This window comes from Phoenix dactylifera, unplaced genomic scaffold (genome assembly GCF_009389715.1).
Source record: "Phoenix dactylifera cultivar Barhee BC4 unplaced genomic scaffold, palm_55x_up_171113_PBpolish2nd_filt_p 000897F, whole genome shotgun sequence".
NCBI classification, from domain to species: Eukaryota; Viridiplantae; Streptophyta; class Magnoliopsida; order Arecales; family Arecaceae; genus Phoenix; species Phoenix dactylifera.
In genome coordinates this window covers 160,320-187,076 of record NW_024068259.1, presented here as the reverse complement: position 1 = coordinate 187,076, position 26,757 = coordinate 160,320, and the positions used below count along the sequence as shown (strand labels likewise).

Genomic DNA, 26,757 nt, shown 5'->3' with positions numbered 1-26,757 from the left:
TAATGGTAGTAATGGAAAAATAGTGAATTGTCAAATTTTGATCTGGCAATGGGAAGTTTGAACTTGAATAAAGTGGGAAAATTTTATTGTCCCATGTATTAATACAGTTTATAAAATGAAAAAGTAGGATGTTGGCTTAAACAAACTATGAAATAGATATACAAAAGAGGTTTATAACGTTGACATGAAAATTATGGCCAAATACTGGGATCGATGGCTCTTAAGAGGCTCTTAAGAGGTGGACCTCAATAGTAATATTTTTTCATACCTATGTTTTTCATTAGGCAATATTCGAAGTAGAAAATATTGGCAAATGCAAGAAAATAAAAATGATTGGTTAAGAAAAGACCCTAATATTGAAAAAAAGGATATGCAATCATATGAAGGCAAAAGTATTATATAGAATATGCAAAACAAAAGGAAAACAATGGCGAACTAATCTCAAACAATTTTTCAATAGGTTTCTTCTCTTTGGATACTATTCGCTGTCCTTCTATAAGGAAAAATAAAATCAGTGATTTATCGCCAATGACTTCATCAAGATTACCAAAGAGAATCTTTCCTTCCCTCTCATGCCTCAGCACTCTCCCCTCCCCTTGTCATGCCTCTTCATAGCTCATTAGTTGGGAGTCCAATTTAATAGAAGTTTTATTTCTTCCAATATTTGTGTTTCTCATCAAGTTTCTTAAGTAATTTCCTAATTTGGTTTCTTGGAAAACTTCTACCTGAGTGGGAAAGACCTTTCTTGGTAATTTCTGTAATGTCCGGGCCCACAACCTACTAGGCCCAATAAGGAATAGGCCCAGTTAAGGTTTGGGCCCAAATTTTACTGTGGCAGTATAATTACGTGATTAGGAAAAAAAAAACGAGGGGATAAGACCGACAGGGAAGGGTGACCCGCACCCCCTGCTGGCAGCCGATGCCGGCGCGCCGGAGACAGGGGGGGCGGCGGCCAGTCCCGAGGTATGGAGGAAAGGAGAGGATGGGACCTCTCAGAGGGGGGTTTCATCCTCTAAATAATCATTTAAGCCTCTGCCGGCAACCCCAAGTGAGAGACCCCCTAGAACACTGAACGAGAGAGAGAGGGTTTGCCAAACCTACTTCCGTCGCCGGAGAAGATGCCCGTGGCTTCTTCCAAAAGCTAGGTAAGCCCTCTACCTTCTCTCCTCCTGATTTATTTAGGATAACAAAGAAAGAATGAAAGCAAAGAAGATGAAGGGGGAGGGGTTACCGTGCGCGGCCAGGGACGTCGCCAACAGCGTGAACGCTGCCGGCCTCGGCTCGGGCCGCAGGTACAGGCCGCGGACCGGCTGCGAGCACGGACGAGCCCATTGGGCCGCTGGGAATCAGCCGCGGGCGCCGCCGGCCGTGGCGTGACCCCAAGCTCGGCCTCTCCCGAGCCCCCTCATCTTCTTCCTTGTGATGGGAAGGGGAGGAGATTAGAGTAGAAAAGGGTTCGGGGAGAGCCTTCGGGAGGGAGAAGAAGGGGAGGAGACAGTGGGTTCCGGGTGGGGGGCCGAAGGGCCGGAGACTTGGGTTCGGCGAAAACAGAGAAGAAAGAAAACGGAAAGAAAGGAAAGAAGGAAAGAAGGAAAGAAAGAAGAAAAGAGGGAGAGGGGACTCATCAGCTCGGCGTCGTGTGCGGTGGCCGCCGGCTTCGGCTGCGAGCACCGTCGACACGAGCGTCGACCGCAGGCGCGGCGAGAGCGTCGTAGGCTCGGCCGGGGACGCCGCGGGGCCTGGCCGCGGACGCCTCCGCTCGCCGTCCTCCCCTCCGCTCGCCGTCCTGCCTTCGTCGGAGAAGAGAGGAGGAGAAAGGGTGAAGAGTGGAGGGAGTGAAGAGTCGGGAAGGCTCTGGAAAAGAAGAAAAAAAAAAAAGAAAAGAAAAAGAGGGAGAAAGAAAAAGAAAAAGAAAGAAAGAAAAAAAAAAAAAAAGAGAGAGAGAAGAGCCCCTTAACGGGTCCGGCCTAACGGGACGAATCGGGGTTCGGGTCCGAAACCCCGTTAAGCCTAAAAAATTGAAATGGGTTAAGTAAACCCAATTAAACCGGACCCAATCTAGTTGGGTGAGCCCGGATGAGGGATTGAGTGGGATCTGAAGCCAATGAACCTGAACCCGAGCCCAATAAGATTGGGCTAAGTCTGGACGAGCCCAAACTGCAAATTGGGTCCGAATCCAATTAAGCTGAGTTGGTCTCAGCATACCTAATTGATTGTAAATCAGGCCCAATTCAAGCCCAATTTAAACTGACAGAAGGTCGAATTGACCTTGGGCTAATCCTGACTCAGACCCAAATGAGCCACGTTGACCAAATCAGAGGACCCAATTGGCTAGAAAAGGTTGGACCCAATCTGGTTTTAAATCGAACCCCAAAGGCTTCAAATTGGACTTGGGCTAATCCTTGGATAGGATCCAAGCAAGTAAGTTCATAGTATGATGAACTAAGAAATTTTATAATAAATGAATGGGGGAATAATGTAATCCCTATGATGTTGTTTTAGGTGATTGAGGATTAGTCACCTGGACTTGAGCAATTTGGAAAGCGAATTGATGTAAGTAATCTGCCTTAATCTTATCGTAGATCCTGTATTACATTTATAAGATGAACAGTGTTTTTTATACAATTTGAATTGTATGCATGATTAGTGAAGAATGTAAGTAACCTGCCCTAATCTTTATGGATCATACATGAAATTTAACATGTTATGCATGTACTGTAGGCTAAGAACGATATGTGTATCTGACATGCTCTAGTTACACAAGATATGATGATATATGCTTTATATTCCGTTATGCCTACAAAATACTGGGATTACATTACATGCTAAGATATGAGTTATGAAATATGAACATGGGTGGTACATGTCAGTCACATAATTCATAGTTGTGCACATATTATGTTTTCATAGCTCTTGTGATACATGCAAAATGAAGGGAGTTCCATGTTATGATTTTTCTTAGCATGAGTGTAAAGAGTAATAATGATTTGCTCTAGCTGCATATTGCTTGTAAGGGGGTACCTAAGAACTACTAATGCTACGGGCCGAATGCAACTGAGCCGGCCTTGCCAGTGGCCGATAATGACTGAGCCAGCCCCGCCAGTGGCCGACTAATAACTGAGCAGGCCCCGCCAGTGACCATTAATGAATTCGCCATAGCATCTATGAGGGTACTACCTATACTGAGCATTATTTATGAACTCTTAAGAGCTACTGACCCAATGTAACTGAGCCGGCCTTGCCAGTGGCCGAGAATGACTGAGCCAGCCCCGCCAGTGGCCGCCTAATAACTGAGCCGGTCCCGCCAGTGGCCAAGGAATGACTTCGCAGTAGCATTTAAGAGCATGACCACGGTATGCCGGGGGCACGGTTCCATGTGCATGTTTTATGAAAACTTTGTGATTTGCAATACTGCTTTGTTTAAATTGCATACTTTATGAAAATGATATTTGAAGCATGATCATGAGGCTTTGTTTCAGAGATTGGGTATATGAGGCGGGTGCTTCCAAATTCTGCAGATGTGTTTTTGGGGAGAAGCAAAATCGGTGAGGGGTGAAGGACGCTTGCGTGAAGCCCCGGAACCGGCCAACATCTGGCGGGGAAGCTCCGTGTTTCCTCCTCATGTGGGCCCGATAGTCACGTGCCCTGCGCAGGCGGGCCGTGACATTTATGGAACGTGCCTGACCAAAGCATACATGGTTTTACAACGGGTTTTTGTATATATCGTTATGAAATGTTGTATTTTGCTATAACCGATATCTCCTTTAAATTGCATACATATTATGCCATGAAGATGATTAGATAAATATGCATGTCAGCTTCTCAAACCCTGCATAAACATGGTTACCGTTATGTTCGATCCGGTAAGATTATGTATGATTACTTACTGAGCCGTGTAGCTCATGTCCGTTCATTTACTTTTTCTTTCAGATCCTCACCACTGATAGCTGCCAGAGACACGTTAATTTGGTATCAGGGCTTCTGGGGTAAAGCAAGTATACTTTTGTGTACATAAACTATGTAGAGCTCTGTATTTGGGTACTGACCAGCATGTTGTACTAAGAATGCTTTCATATGAAAAGATTCGGTTGGTTTGACTACCCTATTACCCAGGTATGAGGCTGCGTGCTATTGCGGGTAGTAGTCGGCAATAGCACGGGCCGTGTCACGGATCCGGATCCGGGGCGTGACAATTTCGGTCTCCAAGACTTTCTATGAGTTTTTTTAATATGATTTTTTAAAATTTTCTTTATTTATTTTATCAGTCCCTCAATCCTTCTCTAAAACTGCATTACTTAAGTCCTTGATCATTGCTCAAATTAGAGCTTTGGCTTGTGGTCTTATTTTCACTCCCTCTAATTTCAGTTGCCTCCTCCAGCCCCTTCTTCTTTCCTCTATCCTTGATTAGAGTTCTACGGTTTACGTTCAGATCATTATTGATAGTTGTTCTATTAAGATAGGTTAAGATGTAATATTTGGTTTGTGTTCAAGGAATCTAGAACTAAAAATTTTCAGAGTCAATTTGACTGACAAGCTTCCCATTGTAAGATGATGGGAAAGGCTCCGCTGGATTGTAAACAACTAGATGCTTGTTAAAAAGTTTATGATCCAAGCGAAGATTGCTTAGCATCCAAAATGGGATACCGCTAGTATGGGAATACCATATCCCTACATTATCTTGGACCATCCAGTTAGAAGGAATACTAAGACTTAACTTTGAGGACTATGACCAGGAGAAAGCATATTTAGGTTCTGATTGTTTTACTTTCTTTCTTCGATTGTTTTAGCTTCATGTAAATTTAAAACAAACAAAGAGAAATCCTAAGTGCAATCTTCCTCCTCCCCCTTCTATTCATGGCCATCTTGCTTTACTATTTTATTTTCAAGCTATCGATGAATTAGTGAGCGATTTTTCCTTCTATATGTTTTTTATAAAAATGATTAACTAGATTTCAATTTAAAAGACCGCTAATTTTTATACAAGAAATATACAAGTTAAAAATTAATATGTAAATTTAAAATATTAAAAAATAAATAAGCATATTTAAGAAAATGTTAGGACTAACATGCAAAAAAAAATATCTTTTTTATTACAGGCAGTTTCGTTCCTCGTAGATGAAGGCTCTGCGAGATGGCTGTCGTATCAGGCTAAACCATCTGTCAAGCCTCTGAAAGAAAGGAAAGAAATAAAAAGCCGAGGACAGAGAGGGGAGAGGAGAGACGTTGGCGATGAGGGATGGTTACGGCGCTGCCGCCTAGCACTCTTCCCTACCATTATCTTGGAACATCCGGTTGAAAGGAATATTAAGACTTAACTTTGAAGTCTATGAACAAGAAAAAGCATAGGCTCTAGTTATTTTACTTTCTTTTCTCAATATCCATAGTTTTAGCTTCATGTAATTAAAAACAAACAAAGAGAGATTCTAGGTGTAATCTTCCTCCTCTATCTTGCTTTACTATTTTATTTTTAAGCTATCATTTTTATTTACTGGATGAATTAGTGAGCGACGTTTCATTTATATATATATATATATATATATATATATATATATAATATATATATATATATATTTATAAAAATGATTAACTAGATTTCAATTTGAAGGACTGCTAATTTTTATACAAAAAATTATACAAGTTAAAAATTAGTATGTAAATTTAAAATATTAAAAAAAAAGTAAGCGTATTTAAGAAAATGTTAGGGACAAACATGCCAAAAAAGCCTATCTTTTATTACAAGCAATTTCGTTCCTCGCGGAGGAAGGCTCTGCGAGATGGCCGTCGTGTCGGACTAAGCTATCCGTCAAGCCTCTGAAAGGGAGGAAAGAGATAGAGAGCCGAGGAGAGAGGGGGGAGAGGAGAGACGTCGGCGATGAGGGATGGTTACGGCGGCACCTCCCAGGACGCGGCGGCGAGGATCCGGCTGCAGCGGGAGGCGGAGAGGCGTAGAATCCACGAACTGAAGAACAGGTTCCCCTACGCCGGCACCTCCGAGGTACTAATTCACCACCGCTGTGGGCTTTGGTTTTTTCTGAACCTTCGTAAAATTCCCTTATTTGTCCTGATAGATTTCCTTTCCCTTCCGCGAAATCAAAGAAAAATTCTAAATTTAGATTTAGTTGTGCTTTTGAAATTATTAGCTTGTTCCTTGAGAAGGGAAGGGTAAAAGGAAATCTTTTGCCCCCAAACCTTAATCCTTATCGAAAAGCCCCAAATTTACTGGCAACAAACGGAAGGATCAAATCAAACTGGCAAAAATTGAGGGCAAGAAAAAGAGAACCATAAAAATCGAATCTTGATCATAATTGAATACAAAAAAATCGAACTAAACTATGATTAAATCGGAGTTGTCACGCTGAGAATATGGATCTTCCCTCAGCAAACGTAAAATATCATATCATTGCTCGAGGAATTTGATCATCTGGCGATGAAATGTGATGCTTTCGAGTCAGAGTGATGCACTGATTGATTGATTTTTGTGGATGCCTATGATCCTTCCAACCATGAGGAAAACTAATCCGGTGATCATATCTGAAATGAGAAAAAATGATGGGAAGACCATCTTATATCTGTCTATTCATTCTAATTGTAATTGGCTACATGCAAGCTAATTATATTGGATTTTTTTTTTTTTTTTTTTTGTTGGGGGGTGGGGGGTAATTGATTTTGGTGACCTCCTTGCTTCCTTTGCATTGCTGCTTGTGTTATGACATTTACGGTAATGCTTTTCTTTTTGACAATTAATATGTGCATTAATTCACCTCTTTCACTATCGTGCAGGGTTTGCATCAGCAAGAGGAAGATTACGAAGAGGAAGAATATGGTGAATATGAGGAGGAACCTTCTGAGCCAGAGGAAGAAGAGGAACGAGAACCACCAAAACCCACCAGGGAGGAACAAGAATTTCTCAAATTGAGGGAGAAGCTAAAAGATAGGATCAGGCAAAAGTTGAAGAAACAAAGTGCTAGTGCTCTTGGTCATTCATCTCAATCCCAAGACAAGAAGAGGACAACATCAAATGACAAGTGAGCGATGTGCATACCCATGTTCATGAGTCCTTTGAGCTTAGCCTCACAAAGAGTTTATTGGCTTTTTCACCATTAAAAACAGAAATCCTTTTTCCTTTTTTTGTTTGGAAAGTGTCAAGAACAAATGCTTAGTTTGATGGCAAGGATCATGAAACATCAGCTACATATCCATAGGGATGTCTGTATTCTTACGCTCCCTCTTGGTTGAAACCGTTAGTCATCATCCTAGCGAACACTCTAATTTTGAACACCACCTTCTCTTGAGAAACTCGTTAAGATAGAGTTTTAGATTTCTGTACTGGTTGCTTGATCTCTATTAGAAGTCTTCTTTAGCTCATCAAACAATTAATGGGTTCTGCTTTTGCTTGGATTTTTGGTTTAGTTAAACTTAGCTTATAAACCTTCCATATCCAGCCTAAAAGAGCAACATAGTTCATATTTATTTTGATGCTGGAATTTGTAAGACTGACCAGGCATATGCCTTTTGATTAACAGAGCTAGCTTTGACAGGCTTGTCGTGATTAGTAAGTGATTCGTTCATGTTAATCTTTAGCTGCATTACCTCCGCCTCCTTTGCAGGTCTTTCTTCAAAACCCATTATCCTATGACTTGACTAGTGTCGACTCTAATAACCTATTATACAAGTTCGATAGTTTCTATGTAGTGTCTGTCACATCTCTTCTGCTGGGTACTCTGCAGGACATTAGCAGCATGTTTTGCTTGATTGCTCCCCTGTATTATGCTTATGTCCTCCGTACTCAGTAAATGCTTTATATCCTTAGGTTTTTTAATAGACAATCTGTCTAATAAATCTTCTATTTAAAGGTGCTCAGACTTGGAGGGACTCTTTAGGTCCTCTACTCAGAGACACCATGTTCCATGATGCAACTATGAGGGATGCACTCAAAAGCTCACTTTACAAATCACAAAAAAGATTTTAATTTTATGTCGAGCTATGTAATCTTCTCCACCTATGAACTAATGGTTCTTAAGTCAGTGACTAGTTTTTTAGCTGACCTGATTGAAAAGTTATGTTTTTTCTTGTAGTTCTATTGTATTTAGTTTGTTGATTAATTTAGTTACTATAGGAAATATATACCTGAACGACAATGTTGTCATTGTGAATCTGAGTATTTCTTATTTATCATGGATATCGAAAATGCTTCTTGTAAGATCAACCATAGCATGGATGACTTATCATTATAGCAAATCTGGTTGTCGCGTCATTCTAGGTTATTTTGTCATTAGCGATTTGTGAATTGTGCAAGGCTTGAATGATCACACCCCTCATTCATTTGGAGAAGGTTTTGGGTTTGAATCTTGGGTGTACTCATGATATAACATAATTTTACATGCTCATCTGAAGTTACAAAATATGATTTTGTTGTACTGGGTATTTCATTGTGTAACGAAATTGAATAAAAGCCCTAAAATGATGAAGCTGAAAATTTTTGATTTTGACTTGAATTTTTCAAATTCATGTTTCTCTCTCCATATTAACCATAAGAGGAGGAGACATAGAAAGGAGTAGGAGAATGACTGCCCAGCTCACTCAGAACCTGAAGATCTGCCTTGATTTACTTGTCGTAGGTTGATAAATATATAACGGCTTCCCAATGGTACTCGCTATCCGACTGATCACTTCGGCAGATAGAAAGGAGAAGTGACGGTCGGTGAAATAGCCCGTCGTCCAACTCGGAATGTAATCAGGCTGCTGACTGGACAGCAAATTCGTGTCTTCTTTTTCATTTTTCAACCTTCTTTTTAGAGGGGTTGTTCCATTATAACATGTAGGTCGCAAGTTCAAAAGATGGAAGCAACCTCTCAGCATGTAGGGGTAAAGCTGCGCACATTTGACCCTTCCAAACCCTGCAATGGCATGAACCTTATGCACTAGGCCATCCTTTTTTAGGAGAGGCCTTGATGCAATGGAAAGTTTGCTCCATGGTGACAAAGGTGTCACTGGTTTGAAACATAGAAACATCCTCTTGCATGTTGGGGGGTAAAGCTGCATAAATTTGACCCTTTCCAAATTCTACAATGGTGGGAGCCTCGTGCACTGTGACACCCTTAAACCTTCTCTTTAAAAAAATTCAAACAACTCCTAAAAGTCCCAATTTTCAAAATTCGAAAAGTTTAAACTTAGGAGAAGGATAAAATCATGATTTTTGAAATTAGAATTCTCCATTCATAAACCTCAGTAAAGCTATATGGGTAAGAGAAGGTTTTTCAAGATTAGCTTTGTGTAAGGAGTGAGTGATCTCTTGAGCTAGTATGATGGTACCTTGGATTTGTCTTACCTTAAAGATGCGGATTTTCTATCAATGGCTTTAGTTATGACTTATGACTGTCTTAAATTGAATAGAAAGAATTTTAGATATGTCACTTGGAGTTCCTTTTTGTATTTTTACTCTTCCCATTTTTGGGAAAATGGAAGTTATGTAAGTATCTTTGTAAACCTTCCGCACTTTGTTGTTGATTAAATTTAAAGAAAAGAAAAGGAACTTCTAATGATTGCTCTTTCTTTTGACTAAGCAGTAGGTTCTCAAGAAAATGTTAAAACCTTATTTGGACAATGGAAGATGGTTTCCTTTTCTCATTTGGAATTTTATTAAAGATTTATTGCTATTTTGTAAGATAACTTATTTGATGTTTGGATATGACCATCAAAATTGAGATCATCCCCTATCCACATCTCTTTTTAAGGTGCAACAAACATGTGATGATACGATCTCTTTCAGTTTGATGGAAAACTTTGTTAAGATCTTTTGTTAGGTTTAAAGATGCATGCTTCTGAAATATTCCAATTTCCTCTAAGATAACTTCTTCTTTAACAGTATTTGATTGTTAAAAAAAAGTAAATATCTAATTTTTTTGTTCTTCACGAAAGAAAGTGCATGACAACCAATCATTTCTCCATGTCAATTCCCATACGTCGAACACCTCCTAGGTAACTTAGACAAGTTTTACCCTCTAAAAAATAATAAATAAAAGGACAGTTGAAGGATTACATGAAACATTTACAAAGGTATGCGACCAAGGTTTGCCGTATCAGTCAGTATCAGTGCGTGCTGACCGTGTCATACCATACCGATGCCGAACTGGTATGCGATATGGGAGGTGTTCCGATATTCGGTATGCCGAACCGGCCTACGTATCAGACAATACCAACACTGTAATAGGATTGTACAGGTACGAGGTTCTGTAGCAAGACGGCGAACCTTGTATGTAACCAAGGGTCTGTTTGGTGATGTTGCTATTTTTTTAAGTTTAGAAAATACCTCATGGAAGGTGCTACTTCATGTCAAATGGAGAGAGGGAGGAGAAGCGCATCACCATTGCTGCTACTTGTTTTTGTTTTTCTCGTTTTCAGAAGTAAAAAAGTTTTAGTACCAAAACATTTTAGAGGTCTTGCAAACAGTGACAAAATGATAAGGGCTGGCATCAGGATTATTTTTCTGTTATGTTATTTTTCTTCTTTGGGTTTTCAAAGGTAGAATAAGAAATAAAACATTACCAAACAAGCCCTTAGTTGGTTTTTTTTTTTGAGGATACCTTAGTTGTCAGTTATAATTGTGTTTCTAATTTACAGTTGGGATGTGAAATTTTAGGTATGTGTCTGTAGGGTCTAACAACCTCTCATGGCCAGTGATAGTGTACCTATTTGTCCGAACAACTCAAACTTACTTCCTTCTATTACATGATCTTGAAATCCATGTGGAGGACAGTTGAGCCAAGCACATCTTGATTGCCTTGTTTATGTGAAGAGAAGATTGATTTATTGTATTTTCGTTTAAGCCTCAGATATCATAATAGGATATTGATTGAAGTTAGATATGACCCTTCTTAAATCTCATGACTCTTAATATGATATGGGACTGATTAGACCTGGTTATGTACAAACAGGTGGAGAAGGGTGACTAAGATAATTCAATAAAATCAAGGGAAAAACCCAGTTTTTTTTTTTTTTTGTGTGTGTGTTGGGGGGGGAGGGGGTCATCAACATATTCCCCACTAAAATACACTGCTCTTGATGGAAGAGTGGGTCGGCTGAGGGTTGGGGCATGGGAGTGTGAGAGTAGACAGATATATAGATGGTTTGTACAATGCAATGCTTTTTTTTTTTTTTTATGCCCCCTTAAATAGGATGGAAAATGCCATTAGGGAATCAAGCGTGTATGCCATGCCCTAAAACATTTTTGCACCTGGGAACTATTTGCTTGAAGTTCCATATGGCTCGAGGGACAAAAATAACTAGCTGTCTCCCTTAAATCTCATTATAAGAAATTTTTTTGGATTTAATTCTATTATATTAACAAAATAAAGGGCTTTAACCTGGCTTGTAGGTAAAGACTTACAAGGAGAAATAGTTGGGGAAATCATAAAAGCAATGCATCTAGTGGTTGCACTGTATTATGGGCTTGATGATCAAAAGCTAAGTTAATACGGATTAGAACATGTTGCATCTGTGCTAACTGTAAATACACTTGCTCATTTGCTCTGGAGTTTCCAGCATGTCAAGTCAAGAAAACATTCAAGTGCCTATGCGAGCGCCTGTGATGATAGTGTTCAAAAATTGAATTTCCATCATATAAATTTATCTTCATTATTCCAGGTGTTTAAATGCCTGGTAGTCTTATATGGATCAAGTATCGAGAAGAGGTTTTTGTTAAATTGATTTTGAATTTTTGGTCAAATGTAGCTGTTTTTCCAAGTCATATCTCTTTTTATCCAGCTGGATAGTATATGCCATAGGTTGTGGTTAGGTGGAAGCAATTGGGGTTAGCGTGCATGGCACCCCTTTTACCATCAGTTTGTGAGTGTGACAGCATAGAGAGACAGGTAGGAATCAGGAAATTTTTTTCCTTTAGATGAAGGTGGTGGTACACACTGGAATTATTCTTATCCTATGCTCAAGTCCCACAAAAGGGTGTATTGGCATTTATTTCCTTATGCCAAAGCGTGCAGTTGACATTAAACTGCTACTTGTGAGTATTTGGATTTTTATATACAAAATGGTCTATTCATCAGCCTTTCTTTTGGGCACTGAAAAATTGCATGATCAGTAAATTGATTCCAAAAGAGAGCAATTACTATGTGTATTGTAGCTGTTAATTAAACTTGCGGATTACATTGTTGGGGAAAACATTTTGTGAATGCTTGATGGTGTCAAATTTGCTTGATTTTCGTCTTTTCTGGATCTGGTGATATTTAAATATCTAAGGATGGTTTGATGATGCATTTTTTTCCTATTTTATCTGACACATAACTTTCTTGCAGATTTGGCTCCTTTTTTGGCCCTTCACAACCCATTATTGCTCCACGAGTCATTGAAGAAAGCCGTTTAATTCGGGAGAATAAGCATATTGTGGCTAAGGTTTCGAGTTCTGGTGTATGTTTTCTGGGCCGTAGGTTTCATATTTTTATTATCTTTCATTTCAACTGGGTAAGTAAACAACATTTTACTTGTTTATGCAGAACAAAAGAGATCCCACATCTTCCGAAGTAAGGACCCATGTCCACCATCAGAAAGCAAGAGTTGTTAATGAGGTAGGGAGGATTTTACCCCATTGCAGATTGTTTTCAATGTCATTGATTTGGGATGCATAAGATGTCTATAATTTTGCAGGTAAAAAAGAAGGCACAGGCACTTAAAGACATGCGAGATTATTCCTTTTTATTGTCAGATGATGCTGATCTTCCCTCTGAAAAAGAGCAGCCTTTAACCAGAAATGTTTCTGCTCCAAAGGCTGGTATGTTTTTCTTGTAATAAATAAAGATCTAGAAATTGAATGTAAACTATTGGGCATTTTGGTCTTTTCATAGAGGATACTTAAATACGTTTCTGCTTATGTGGAAGATGGTAGGTCAGCCCAAACACCATTGAAGAGCAGGATACCTACAAGCAAACCTGTAAAGCCAACTTTGAATGGTCATGAATTGAAGAAGCCGACTTCTGCCATTCGGCCTATGCAAACCAAAGTAAGTTCTGTGAAAGAAGCTCCTGTAAACAGATCCAAGTCAGCTTCAGTTGAACCTAGAAAAATGCTTGGTGGTGGTGCTGGAAATGGGCCTGTCCAGACTACAGGAAATAAAGCTTTACCCTCCAAGGTTCCTGCTCAGATTACCAGTATGAATAAGCCTGCTGGGAAGGCCATAAGTGATCCTGGTTTAAAGAAGAACCCTTCATCTGCAAAGCCACATTCTTCTGCCCAACATTATCACCCTGATCAGAAAAGAGTAACCCAAGTACCACATAGAGTAAAAACAACACCAAAACAGCCATTGCCTTCCTCAAAAGCTCAGGTTTCCTTCCATCTCTGTGCACGCATGTGTATACATATATCTAATTGCTAAAAGAAGAGTGCATAAGTAGAAATATAAAAATGTATATGCATTACTAATAAATGGTGATTGTTTGGCATTGCACTTTTGATTTTTCTGTATAGCATGGTCATACATTTATAATTCTTGTTTTCTGATATGCTGTTGTCACATTTCTTATATTGAGTTTTGATATAGCCTTCTAAGCAAATCCCATCACGTGACATCCATGACGACCGTTCAAAGAAAAGGCCTGTGAGAAGACACTTGGATGAAGAGGAAGATGATGTTGATGATGTTCGTGGACTTATCAGAAAAATGTTTAGGTTTGTTTTTGTTCCTGTAATTCATCGAACTTCTTTTAGCTTCTTACCATTTAAAATTGTGAAATGTTTTTGAGGTAACCATTTACAGGATATCAATAATTTTAGCAGATTGGTGAGAGGGATGCCGAGTTTTGCACTAATTGACACAAAACTGGTTTTGAAAATTCAATATTGAGATGTACTGTTATAGATTACCCTGCCATGCTTGCTATGAAGCAAGGATTTGACATGGGATACAGATGCAACACAATATGTATGGCTGATCCGGAAATTTTGGGGACAATACATCTAGGATAGAAGGATAAAAACACCTTCTTTTATGTATGTTTAGAAGGCATATATAGCACATAGTGGATTATCAAAATAACAGTCTATACCTTGTACCTTAGAAAGTATTGGGAGCCTTTTTAAAATTTTTGAAAATAGGATACTGAAATGTATCTGATACAGACATTTATTGGTATATGATGCAAACATGGCATGTTATTTCAAGTACCGAGGCTTCCCAGATTGCTTGTCAGAATTCTGGGAAGAGTAATATAAATAAGTCAAATCAAATTCCTCCATTATCAAAAACTGTATATGTTTGGAACCTCTTGTAACAATTTGGTTTGTCACTCTTCATGGGTGAATGGCAACTCATTTGTTGCAGGGTTAAATTTTGAGTTGAGATTCCATGTTAGAAGTTGAATATGGTTTTGGTATAATGCTGTGTTTGTGTTATGTATGCAGGTATGATCCTAGTAAATATGCAGGGCAAGATGAGGATGTCAGTGACATGGAGGTTGGTTTTGATGTTATCCAGAAGGAAGAGCTGAGAAGGTATGGAATTTTTCTTACATTACGCTGGCTGCAGGCACTTTTCTTAAAATCTCTTAAACTTCTTGAACTGAATTAATTAGCAGAATGAATTCTATGTCAGCCATTTGAGATGTCTGTCTTGATGCTGTTTTTCCATTTGCATGTTGAAGCAATATGTGTTGTAAGATTGACCTAACAAGAAAAGCAGTTTGCATCCTGGCGATGCCTCCCCTTGGTTTGGGGCTGCTTTAGAGCATTTGAACAGAAACTTTCGCATTATACTCTTAACAATGATTTTAATGAATGCCTGTGCTACAGTTCCCAGATTGCGAGAAGGGAGGATGAAGAGCAACTTCGCCTCATTGAGCAGGAAGAGGAAGAAGAGAGGCGAAGAAAGCTAATGGGAAAAAAACAGAGGCTACGCCATTAGTGATGCTGACTGAAACCATACCTTTGAAGGGTATTCATTGCTAAACTCCATCTGGTTGTTGTAGAAGCAATGAGATACCAAAGATGGAATTGCTTTGCTGCTTTTCCAGGGTTATAATTTCACTCAAAGGAAGATCGTTCAATTGCTATGTTGGTTTTACAGCCATATGAAGGTTCAGTTTCCTCCTTCGAGTGTTCAACTGATGTAATTTATTTAGCCGTGAACTCTCTCATGTGGCCTACAGCCCCCATATCCGTTCGCTGGATGTACTCGTGGGGATGGAAGTGAAAGAAAAATAAATGGTCTCATTCATCCGACAAGCAGATGGTACTAATCCTGAGTTCCTCCTGGATCCTTTCAGAAATGTCTATTGATCACCTCACAAATTTTAGCTTTTGATCTGTTGCCAAATCATTACCATCATGTCATTTTTCTCATTTTCTGAGTTAGATCAACTTTATTATTATTGTTATTTGCCATTTTCTATTGATGCCAAATCTTAGGCCTTTTGGCGTCCATGAGTCTGTTGTACTTCAACTCTCTTGTGTGTCTCCATTATTTTTTGAATAATGAATGAAGGGGAAGTTGGATAATCTGAGGGAAATTTGGCATGCCACTCTGTTCAGCTTGTCTTAACATTATCAAAGATTGGGGGGAAAAAGAAAAGCAATCATATCATCCTCTCCTGCCCATTCGCGGTTGGTGGAACGAAGGCTGCCTCAATTCTGAACCGTCCGGTTGGGAAAACACCCGCCATGAAGCTGTTATGTGGTATGAAAATTTTGTCCCTGAAGTGCAGTTTGGGTTCCCATTTAGCAGTGGTGAGAAAGGGTTTTATCCAAACTGATTCGAATTTAATGTAGAACAAAGCTTTCCTTGAAAAACTGAAAGATGTGTACGATTGGAGTCAAATAACTTCATTACCGAGCTGGGTCGCATTGGCACCCCCATGAATAGCTGAATAACTTTACCTTGCTTTGCAAAGACTCGATAGGATTCTAACGTCGACAACTTGGGATGATCTCTTTCACCTGGAGAATTGCAGATCAATACCTACCCCTACTTTGGATCACTGCCTTCTAATTCCGGGGTTGGATATGCCTCCAGAGCCTGTAATGATAATTTAGGTTAGGAAATTTTTGACCCTTTTTCCCTGAGTTAGATGACCTCATCAAAAACAGGGTTGAAACGAAGTCAGCGCAGGTAATGAGGCTACCGACTTGGTTACAAAACTTGGGCCCTAATGTAAGAAAATATAAAATATATAAATAAATCTATTTTATCTTATCGGCTTAAGCTTTTGGGATAAGTAATGATTTTAATATGGTATCTGAGTAAAGATCTTAAGCTTTTGGGACAAGTGGTGATTTTAACACTTATCACTGGAAGTGGCTGGTAATTTGTTATAAGAGTGGTGCTATCATGTGAAGAAATCTTATGGAAAGGACTTTGATGGTTTCAGTCTGAGGATCCGGAATATGTCTTGCTTCCATAAGTTGGCAAACAACCGAAAGAGAAGGAACAAGATATCCTGGACACTCTTTCTGAAAGAAGTCCGATACAACAAGAAATCTATAGCTTCTTTTCGTTCCTCTTCCCTGAATCTTTTCAGCTTTGTGCGGAGAAATCTCCTAGCCCGGAAATTTATGCGGGAAAAGCAGAATTATCTCGACTCCACTACGCTTTCATTGCTTCAATCCCTAAAAAACAAAACGTTGAGATTGCAAAATACTTGCAGACCCATCTCTCTGATGAATGGTATTCTGAAAATAGCATCTGAAGTGCTGGCTATTTGACTCCAGTCGCTTATGAACCAGTTCATAGGGGAGACTCAATCAGCGTTCATTAAAGGAAGATCAATTCAAATTGGTCTTATAACAGTGCAGGAGAAGGTGGATAAGGTTCTAATTAAACAGGGCTTTATGCAAACCGGATTTTGAGAAAGCAATGATAAGGCTCGATAGAGTTTCCTTCTTGAACTGTTGGAGGCTGGACATTTCGGCATGAGATGGAGATATAGAATTCTGAACAAGGCAAATGCAAAAATTGCTCCAGGGGGTTTAAAGCAAGGTCATCCTTTATCACCATACTGATTCATGGTGGTAGTGGACGTTCTGGTGTTGTTCTTGCAGAAAGCGAGACATGTACAATACGCGGACGACTCGATCATCTTCGGTGAAGACAAGGAGGAACAGATAGTGGCATTGAAGACTACTTTGTATGGATTCGAAGATGTGTTGAGGTTGAACATCAACATTGGATGAGTCCTAGGTTGTATACACTAGCAATGATACTTCCAGGGAGTCTCAATGTGCTGCATGGCTTCACTATCAGCTTGGTCATTTCCCCATTACTTATCTAGATCTACCGTTAAGCCCCTAAAAGCTGAAAAAGACTGATGGGCAACCTCTAATCCAGAAGATAGAGAGAAAACTGGATGAGTGGAAGGCCATTTACTTTCACTAGGGGGTAAACTAATTCTGCTTAATGCAGTGATATCAGCTATTCCTCAGTATTGGATGTTGGTCTTCATGCTACCAGAGTGGGCCAGGAAGAGAATAAATCAGCATATAAAACAAATTGATCAGGCAAAGATCCTCCAAGTGCTCAGCTTCATGAACGTAAAGTTTAATCTGTACCGTAAGTTGTCAACCATTCTGATAATACTGCATTTTGTTATAGTTCAGCTTTTGTGTTTAACCTAACCTAGACATATTAATTTGACAGACATTGAATTTGGTAAACCCTCTTAATAAACACCAGATGTGGATATGACTACACATAGATCTATATCCACTCCATAAAATGGCTTTCCAGAACAGATTAAAGCTTACTTCTATATCAAGCTTTACATTTAGCATAGTTCAGCATCCAAAACTAACATAATTGATCGTGCTACAAAAAAAATTGCGTTTACTGAGAAATATGGACACTAATAAGAAAGCTGCTGACAAACAGTTTGTGCATTCTTGGAAAGCAAATGGCCAGAAACTAGTCGTTATACTAATGATATTCTCAAAAAGAATTAGTACAATCATGTTCTTGAAAAGCAATATCACAAATTTCAGATGGAAACTTAAAGGAACATGTTCATTTTGAAAGGGAGGCGTTCCTCTTCTAGTTGGTCAGGCTTTTCAGCCATGCCATTGCCTCATTTGACCAGATGCCCGTGTAAGTCAAGGTACAGCAACTATTGCAGCATGTTGTCTGAGACCTTAAATGCAGAAGGAACTAACATATGCTGATTAACTAGTACAGGCACTAAATTATAGCAAAGAACAATGTTCACTTGTCAAACGTGCTCAATGGTGAAAACCAAGAGACTGTATTAAATGACTGTAACCTTAAATAACTTTAGCCTTGGAGAAAACAAGAGCAGCTGACAACAGCAGCAGCAGCAAAGCAGTTTGAATGGATGGGCATATTACCATGGAAAACAATGGAACCGCCATATGACACATGTAATCTGTCAGGTTCACCCAAATCCCCACCGTAATATAGTACAAAAAAATATAATAATTTTCCTTTTCCAAATTTCAAACCTCTTTATCAAGGATGCCATCCTCAAACAATCATGCCAACACAAAATTGCAACAGCATGGCATTTTAAAACAGATAACCTTGGCCTCATTTCTTCTGACTGATATAGAGGCTCATTGTCATTACAACACACTTCGATGTAATGAAATACAGTACAATTCCTGTGAAGCTAAACATCAGAGTCAAGTCTCAGTGTTTCTTTTTACTTAAGCTTCTCCTATGTTCTAGATAAGGGTAGACCCTCTGGTATTCTAAAACAGCCCAAACCAGGTGCCTAAATGAGAACTCAGGCCATAAAGGGACTGGATTCTGCAAGTGGCTATAAGTAGTTTGCCATAGAAGGAAATTACTCAACCGAGTCTCTCCCGATGTCCTCATCACAATATCAGGATCTGGACAATCAGCTGTGTAGAAGTGCTGCTCCAAATCAGTGACTGAAATCGCACCATCCATGCTATCTGCCCAAATTGATTCATCAGCATAACTATTGCAGTACCTTTCTTGTATTCTGTCCCTCTTTTCCACAAATGATTCTTCAATGGCATGCACAATCTCATTTGTCGAGGTGTAGGCCACACATACTGAAAACACTGGTCCTGTGTTCCTGGCAGTGCTTGCCATTGCCTTCTCAGCTGCTAATCGTACCGGTTCGCTCAAAAGACTCAGGTTTCCCCAGAAATTAATTTTAACTCCATATTTGTTCACAATGCTTTCTTTCATTAGCAATTCATCAATCTTCTCCTTCATTAGATCCATCAATGAATGGACCTCATCAGGTTGTCGTTTAAAATTGTCAATACTGAAAGCATACACGGTGACATACTTTACACCCATCTCATAGCAGTATTGGAGAACAGAGGTGAGAGCTGTGAAACCAGCCCTGTGGCCAGTACCCTGTTTGACATTCCTGCTCTTGGCATATCTACGATTTCCATCCATGATAAATGCAATATGTTTAGGTATGGGACCAAAAGAGAGCACAGAAAAGAGGCACTTACGTAGAAAGCACCATACACCTTCAAGAAAATTGGATGCACTGCTTTCATGATGCTTCTTCATTACGAAATCCTATTAAATATGAAAATACATATTCAGGTCATCAGTCACCAATTACAAATTGGGAGGACAAACTATGAGAATCCATCCACAATAGATAGAGGAATAGCATCAAGAACTCCCGATTTATCTCAAGAAGAACAACATTCTTTTACTTTTTTCCTATTCTTTAGAGAACAAAAATATCATAAATTTGAGGATGAAATATCAACACATAATGCACTATCCTGATTTTATTTCTAAACATTATAATCTTATCAAAGAGTAGAGGCCATTAGTAATACTGTTACTGTCTGAAAGTAACATAGTTCACATACTTCTCAATATAGTTCACCCCTCCCTTTGGCAACTATAAAAAAAAAAAAAAAAAAAAATTGCATGCCCATACACATTACTACCTGAAATATTTGAAAGTAAACTATTTCATGATAGATTCATTTTTCTCTAAGTTTATTGCATGTTCTTTGTGTTAATTTCTCCCATGGAATATACTAGACATAACTCCAAAGGAAAATTAAGAGCAAGGAGCATAGCACCATCCTCACATGATGAAATCAGAGATTTAAATTTACTCTGGTATTAAAATTAGAAGAGCTTGTCATACAAACCAGAAATTTCCACATCTTCAAAGATTCATTTAAGCAAAAATCCTATCTATCAGATTTCATTTTAGCAACAAATTATCTCTAAATTGATCTGTATGAGAAAACTCGTGACTATACTATCAGAAACATGGTCCTTGTGTCCAAAATGATTAATTTATATAAAACTGTAAGGATGTAACTGTCATGAGATCATACATTCTTGCCGCTATCCTAAGCTTAAACTTTATTTTGCAGCTAGATAATACTTGAACACACACACACACATTGAAGTTTTTTCACCTGCTAATTATTTTGGGCAGATCTGTTGGTTTCACCAGAATGGTAGAAAACATTCACGCATTCATCTGCCAGGAAAAATAACACTGAAATGAGATACTTCGCCAAGGCACATGAAGTAATACCCAGAAATGACATTACTTTGATTGAATTAATTGAAACAATAAGTTTTACAAGGGTGTTTAAGTTCAGTGCAGTATGGACCAAAAACCATGATGCATATTGCATTGTATTGTTTTGTATTTAAATCAAGCTTCCCAAATACAACCACAGCCGAAACTCATGAAGCTTTGAGAATTAATAGGAGTTGGTTATTTGAATGCACCTTTGTCAGACAGTACTTGAATGACCAAACATCAACATAACAAAATCCTTTCGATTTTCTTCATATAAACAGATTATATATAGAGCAAGAGAATAAAAATAATTATAGATGCTTCAAGCATGGGGTATGGAAGATGGATCTTTTCCACAGTAGTGAAAAAAATATGAGGTTGGTACATATAATTAGTCATTTATGCCTTCTGTTTTAGCGGTGGTATATTGTTAAAAGCAAGGAAGCCTAGACGCAATATTATCTATAAATGGAAGGACGCCTGGACCCCTAAAAGTATTGAGTTAAGTCGTAGCTTAACAGAATGCCAAAATTGTAAATGAAAGTCCTTCTTCAGGCCTTCAAAATACTGTGGAGCAGGGGAACTATAGAAGGATGACAAGCAACCAACAATTATCTTGAGAAAAATTTGAATCCTCCAAGGTATAATTCATTGATACAAATTATTTGAACAATAGTAATTGGTAAATATTAACAGTATCAAATGGAAACTATATAACAAGTTATAATAATAATTCAGTAATGGACCTCATGGCAACCTAGGTGCTCACTTAATGCAGGTTGCGTATTTAGTGAAACAACATACAATTAGAGCCAGCATTAAGAAGGCCATGGGAGCTTCACTATGATGGTTCAATTAGGTTATGGGCGAAAACTACTAGGTAACAATGCTTGGCTAGGAACTTTTACCCGGCAACTCCAGGAAGTTCTCCTGTGTCAATTACAATAGATTGAATATCTTCAAATCAATCAATACATTACTGAACTAACGAAGAAAACAGCAAGGGAATCTATGTCCAAAGCTTGTTATCCTTGTCTCTTAACATCCAAACCAACGATTTTGAGCCATTCAATGGACCTGTTTTGCTCCAACGCAGTAGAAAAAATACTGAAAAATGCAAGGAATTGATAAATAAAATCCATCCACCAAAGCACATTGAGCGATGCTTCTATTTATCCCTTTTTGAAAAAGGTGGAAGTTAAAGAGGCTACTGTTAATATTATATGATACAGAGAAATAATAAGAAGAAAGCTTCAATTTTGTGGGCCGGTTCGCTAAAAAAAGTTACGGATTTAGTAACTACTAAGAAAAAGAGATTAGATGAGTCAAAAACACGGGATGGAGAAACGGAGTGTAGATAAAAGGATCGCGGCCATGGCGAACGAGCAAAAGCGACGGAGGTACAGAGAGACAAGGGTGGGGGTGGGCGTACCTTGATCTCAAAGATAAGAGAGAGAAAAGCCTGGACGGAGGGCGGCGACGGCCGCCGGCCGGCCGGCGGCGAAGAGAGGAATAGAAGAAGCGAGGCAGGAGCAAGCGAGCGGGCGAGGACGAGCGGAGGACTTTCTTCGGCCTTTTTAGCCTCAGAAATATTAACTTCTGCTCCTCGGTAAATAATTTTAATTTGATGTATGTGCTTGTCCACGTCATGTTGTGACTCGAGTTCACCCACGTGGTGGTGCTCCTGGGGAAGTTGGGGTCATGTTCTATTGCTAGAGTCAAAGCCCGAGGCCCCACCATTTTGGGCGCTTAGTGGATGCTCTCAGATCTAGCTGGTTGTGGTAGCTTTTAACGGATGAGTACTTTTCGCAAGCTGCTTTATCTAATTTTGGGTGGCCATGATAGTTTTGGAGGAGTGCGGTGGCATTTGGAATATGTGTCATCTCACATTTTTTTCGTTATAACACCCCGTTCACATTTGGTGGAAGCTCCCATTATTGAAGGAAAAAGAGAAAGAGAAAAAACAAAAAAAAACTGTCGGCAGCTCTCACAAGTTGCTCGTGCACGACCCAAATACAAACTCAACTCGGCTCGACTATTACCGATTTCAAATCAACTCGAACAGTTTGAATAATTTTTCAAGTCGAACTCAAGTAGCAAAATACTCGATTTGAAGGTTCGCAAGCCTAATCAAGTATATAAATATATATTTTATAATATTATATTTTATTTATAATATACTAATTTTATATTTAAAAATATATTTTTTATGTATATTAATCTGATCTAACTCTTATTTGGCTAATCCTAAGAGTCTCTGACAGGTTTTCAGCCGCACCTCCTAGCAGATCCTCCTTGCTCATTTGCTGGCTGTCTGAGGCCGATCATTACCGATCGTTGCTTATTGTCGTTGAGACTCAAGAGCCCCTCCCCTCACCTTCAGCCCACACCGCAACATCGCCCCTCAGCTCTAGCCCCAACATAGACCATAACCAGCCTATTTTTATGATTCATCTACCGACCACACATCAGGGTTTCAAGGAGTAGAGGGTGTTGATTTATCATGATTCGGATCGTGCAATCTCCGAATGAGCTATTAAGTTCTTTCCTTGTCTCCGCTCTGGGTACGACTTTTCTTATTTGGTGCGTCGAGATTGCACTGGGCTATAACCGCTCATGCTAATACTTCGAAGATTTGTTCAGTTGTTGACTCCCAATGATATGTGCCGCTCTCCTGTTGGTCAACAAAGCTAGTGGGCACGATTTCAATAAGCGGCTCATTTGAGCCATATCATTATATAATACTGAGAAATAATAACAAGAAAGTTCAATTTTGTGGGCCGATTTGCTAAAAAATTGTTACAAATTTAGTGAGAAAAAGAGATTAGATGAGTCAAAAACATGAGATGAAGAAATAGAGTGTGGATAAAAAGATTGCAGTCATGGCGAGAGAGCAAAAGCGACGGAGATGCCGAGAGAGAAGGGTGTGGATGCGTGTACCTTGGTCTCGACGAAAAGAGGGAGAAAAGTCTGAATGGGGCGCGGCGTCGGTTGCCAGCCGACCAGTGGTGAAGAGGGGAGTAGAAGAAGCGAGAGAGGAGGCGGTTGGAGGCAGCGAGCAGGGGACTTTATTTATTTATTTATTTATGTAAGGATGAGCGGAGGACTTTCTTCGGCCTTTTTAATTTCAGAAAAAATAACTTCTTCTCTTAAGTGAATAGCATTAATTTGGTGATCAACCTTGATTTTAAATCAATACTTGTATATTAATGATATGTATGCCTTCTTTGTTTTATTGTAGACAAAAATATTTGGCTTAAAGTTATCGCTAGGATACTAGGAGGGCAACAATGAGTGTATGGTCCATAAACAAAAGATGCCCACCTCAGTTGATGTCACTGATTGTGTCTTTTAGGTACGGATGTATCTCCTGTAGATTTTAGCTTTGTTGAGGCTTGTCCTCCTTGTTCGCAAATTAAATGAAAAATTGTTTTATCTTTGATTTGGTATGGCTTTTGTCAAAGAATCAATCAATCAAAAACGGGCTCTCAAATAGAGTGAAAGCAAAATAATAACTTAGCTTGATTCAATCATGATATTAGCCTCAATTTAATTCTTTAAATCTTTTTTTGAATTGACCCATAATCTATAATAATTTAGAATCTCATCTAAAATAGCTAGCCATTACATTTGTCTAAATTTGTACTTCATTTTTTTTTATAATTTAATCTATAATTTGCATCAATCCACGACCTTACCTAAAAAGGCTAGCTAGATGAAATATTTTTGATCCTTTAGTCTAGTATAAGTATGCGATCTTTCCAAATATAGCAGGTTAACCACATGAATCAAGATAATATTTTAACTTCAACTTATTTCCTATAAAAGATTGACTCAAAATTTTCAAGTAAAGTAAACCATCTCTATACCTATTAAATGGAAAAGAGAGAGAAAATTTGACTCCTCTCCAAAATTCAGAAAAATTAGAAAGAAAGGGATAGAAAAATCGACCGTTCTTAATTATTTTTGAAAATCATGCAAAAAAAGAGAAAATTTTGCTTGTATTTCATGCAATTGAAATAAAAAGAAAATGGGAGAAAAATTGACTCATCTTAATTATTTTTGGAAGTCATGTCAAAAAAAAAAGCTCATAATTTTGTCCACTCAAAAAAATTGGCTTCTTAATAAATTTAGGATGTTCTTTACATGCACAAAAAAGAAAAAAAATCCTAAGTTGTGTACAAAAAAGAAATTAATATATTTTTTTCAAAAATTACTATAAACACAAAAAATTCAAAATAAATTAGATTTTTACTGAGACTCTTCAAAAGGAATAAATTAGATTTTTAATGGGACTCTTCAAAAGTAAAAAATATTTTGATCGAAAAGGAATGTTGAAAAGGAAAAAAATATCATACACTCAAAAAACTTCATAATAATTATAGAGAATTACGTAAAAAAGGAAAATCCTTCGTGCACAAAAAAAGTTTGCTTCTTGTCTATTTTTAGAAATCCACAAGCTCAAAAAAAAAAAGAAAAAATTAAAATAAATTCAGAAAAAAAATATTTCATTCGTAATAAAACAAAAAAATGGCCTTCCGAAGTTATGTTAAAAAGGAAAAAATATTTTTATTCCTAAATGGTATTTTCTTCGTGAGTGCAAAATATATTTCTTTCAAAAGAAAGAGAAAAGGTATTTCATTCCAAAAAATAAAAAATATTTTAAGAAGTCATGTAAAAAAGGAACTTGTGTAAGAGGAAATAAGTTCGGATTTTAGTTAGACTCTTCAATGTAATTTTAGGGAGTTGAGAGAAAACAAGAAAATTCTCCATGCACAAAAAAAATCACTTTTTTTTCTCCACACATTAAAAATTTTGAACTTGAGTTTAGTGTTCTAGCTATTAAAGGTAGCGGTTATGTGTACATGGTTTATCTCATGATGCATTGCAAAGATTTATGAGAACAACAATTCTGTACTTAAATTCTTCAACATAATTTGCGATATTCTATATTACTTATTAATTATTTACTATTAGTACGTATATTTATTGAAATTGTACCATCAAATTTTAGTGGCCATCATTCTCGTTATGTAGATAGAGATTTATGGTACAACTCCTGCATAACTTACAATATTAGATGCTATTTTTGTTAAAAGGAAAATACACCAATATTGTTAAGATAAGAAATTTACAAGATAAAGATTAAAAGATAAGGGATCAGAATCTATTGCATCAAATCAAAAGAATCGACTGCTCCAAATAAGCATACATTTATTTGTCTTACTACAAACATGCAACAGTTATGTTAAACAATTTATCTTTTCTATTAATGCCGATCTTTTTATTAATGAGATGTTGAAAGCAAATTAGTAATAATTATTAAATATATTTCACTTTATAATATATTTTTTATTCTATTTTTAAATTTTTATTATTCTTTTGTAACATAAACTAATATTTCATTTTTATTATCACCCTGTCCATCGTGCAGGTATAATTGTGGAAAGAACTTTTTTTTATATGTTATTGATGCTCAAACTTGAGTTTAGCTGTACAAACATCTGAAGGTAGAGGTTATGTATGGTTTATCTCATGGTTCGCTACAAAAATCTACAAGAACAATGATTTTGTACTTAAATTATTCAACACAATTTGCAACATCGATACTACTTATGGAGTAAATAGAATTAATATTTTATTAACTATTTATTATTAATATTTACTTATTTTTCAAAACATGTACTATAAAATTTTAGCAGCCATCGTTCTCATTATCTTGATAGAGATTTACGGTATAACTTCTATTACAACTTGCAATTGAAAGGTATAAGATATTATAGGTGCTATTAGATGCAAATTTTGTTAAAAGAAAAATCCACCAATTTCATGAAGGTAAGAAATTTACAAGATAATTAATCAAAAGATAAGGAATCTGAATCTACTGCATCAAATCAAAAAGAATCAACTGTTTCAACATAAGCGTATGTTTATTTATTCTATTACAAACATTCAACTGTTATGTTAAATAATTTATTTTTCCCATGCTGATCTTTTTATTAATGAGATGTTGAAAGCAAAATAGTAATAATGGTTAAATACATTTCACTTATAATATTTTTTCATTCTATTTTTAAATTTTTTATTATTCTTCTGTTAAATAAACTTATATTTCTGTTTTTATTACCATCCTGTGCATGACGCAAGTACAATTTTCGTAAGAACTTTATTTTTATATGGTACTGATGCTTCAGAGGCATCAAAAAGTTCGGAAGAAAAACAACATCTATGTATGTGTTACCTGAGGAACGACTG

General features: G+C 37.7%; 2 protein-coding genes across 6 annotated transcripts; one reads left to right on the top strand and one right to left on the bottom strand.

Annotated features, from left to right (window-relative positions):
- The first annotated feature begins 5,723 nt into the window (after positions 1-5,723).
- LOC103697151 (histone H3.v1-like) lies at positions 5,724-15,502 on the top strand. Of its 2 annotated transcripts, XM_039120857.1 has the most exons (10): positions 5,724-5,995; positions 6,781-7,025; positions 12,309-12,420; positions 12,507-12,578; positions 12,658-12,781; positions 12,889-13,334; positions 13,551-13,678; positions 14,411-14,500; positions 14,798-14,939; positions 15,019-15,502. In XM_039120857.1, exons 1-9 carry the CDS (start codon positions 5,873-5,875, stop codon positions 14,907-14,909), a joined length of 1,452 nt encoding a protein of 483 aa, XP_038976785.1. In that variant the 5' UTR covers positions 5,724-5,872; the 3' UTR covers positions 14,910-14,939; positions 15,019-15,502. The 2 variants fall into 2 exon arrangements, with proteins under 2 accessions (XP_038976785.1, XP_038976784.1); XM_039120856.1 differs by having other exon boundaries at positions 14,798-15,502.
- A 2,388-nt stretch (positions 15,503-17,890) lies between these two features.
- LOC103697150 (dehydrodolichyl diphosphate synthase CPT3-like) lies at positions 17,891-22,096 on the bottom strand. 4 transcript variants are annotated; one of them, XM_008778951.4, is made up of 4 exons: positions 21,935-22,090; positions 20,390-20,454; positions 19,448-19,517; positions 17,891-19,371 (listed from the first exon to the last, which is right to left on the bottom strand). In XM_008778951.4, the coding sequence occupies exons 3-4, from the start codon at positions 19,459-19,461 to the stop codon at positions 18,639-18,641; spliced, it is 747 nt and encodes a 248-aa protein (XP_008777173.1). In that variant the 5' UTR covers positions 19,462-19,517; positions 20,390-20,454; positions 21,935-22,090; the 3' UTR covers positions 17,891-18,638. The 4 variants fall into 4 exon arrangements, with proteins under 4 accessions (XP_008777173.1, XP_008777172.1, XP_038976787.1 ...); XM_008778950.3 differs by having other exon boundaries at positions 17,891-19,517; positions 21,935-22,096; XM_039120859.1 differs by lacking the exon at positions 20,390-20,454.
- Positions 22,097-26,757: the final 4,661 nt, after the last annotated feature.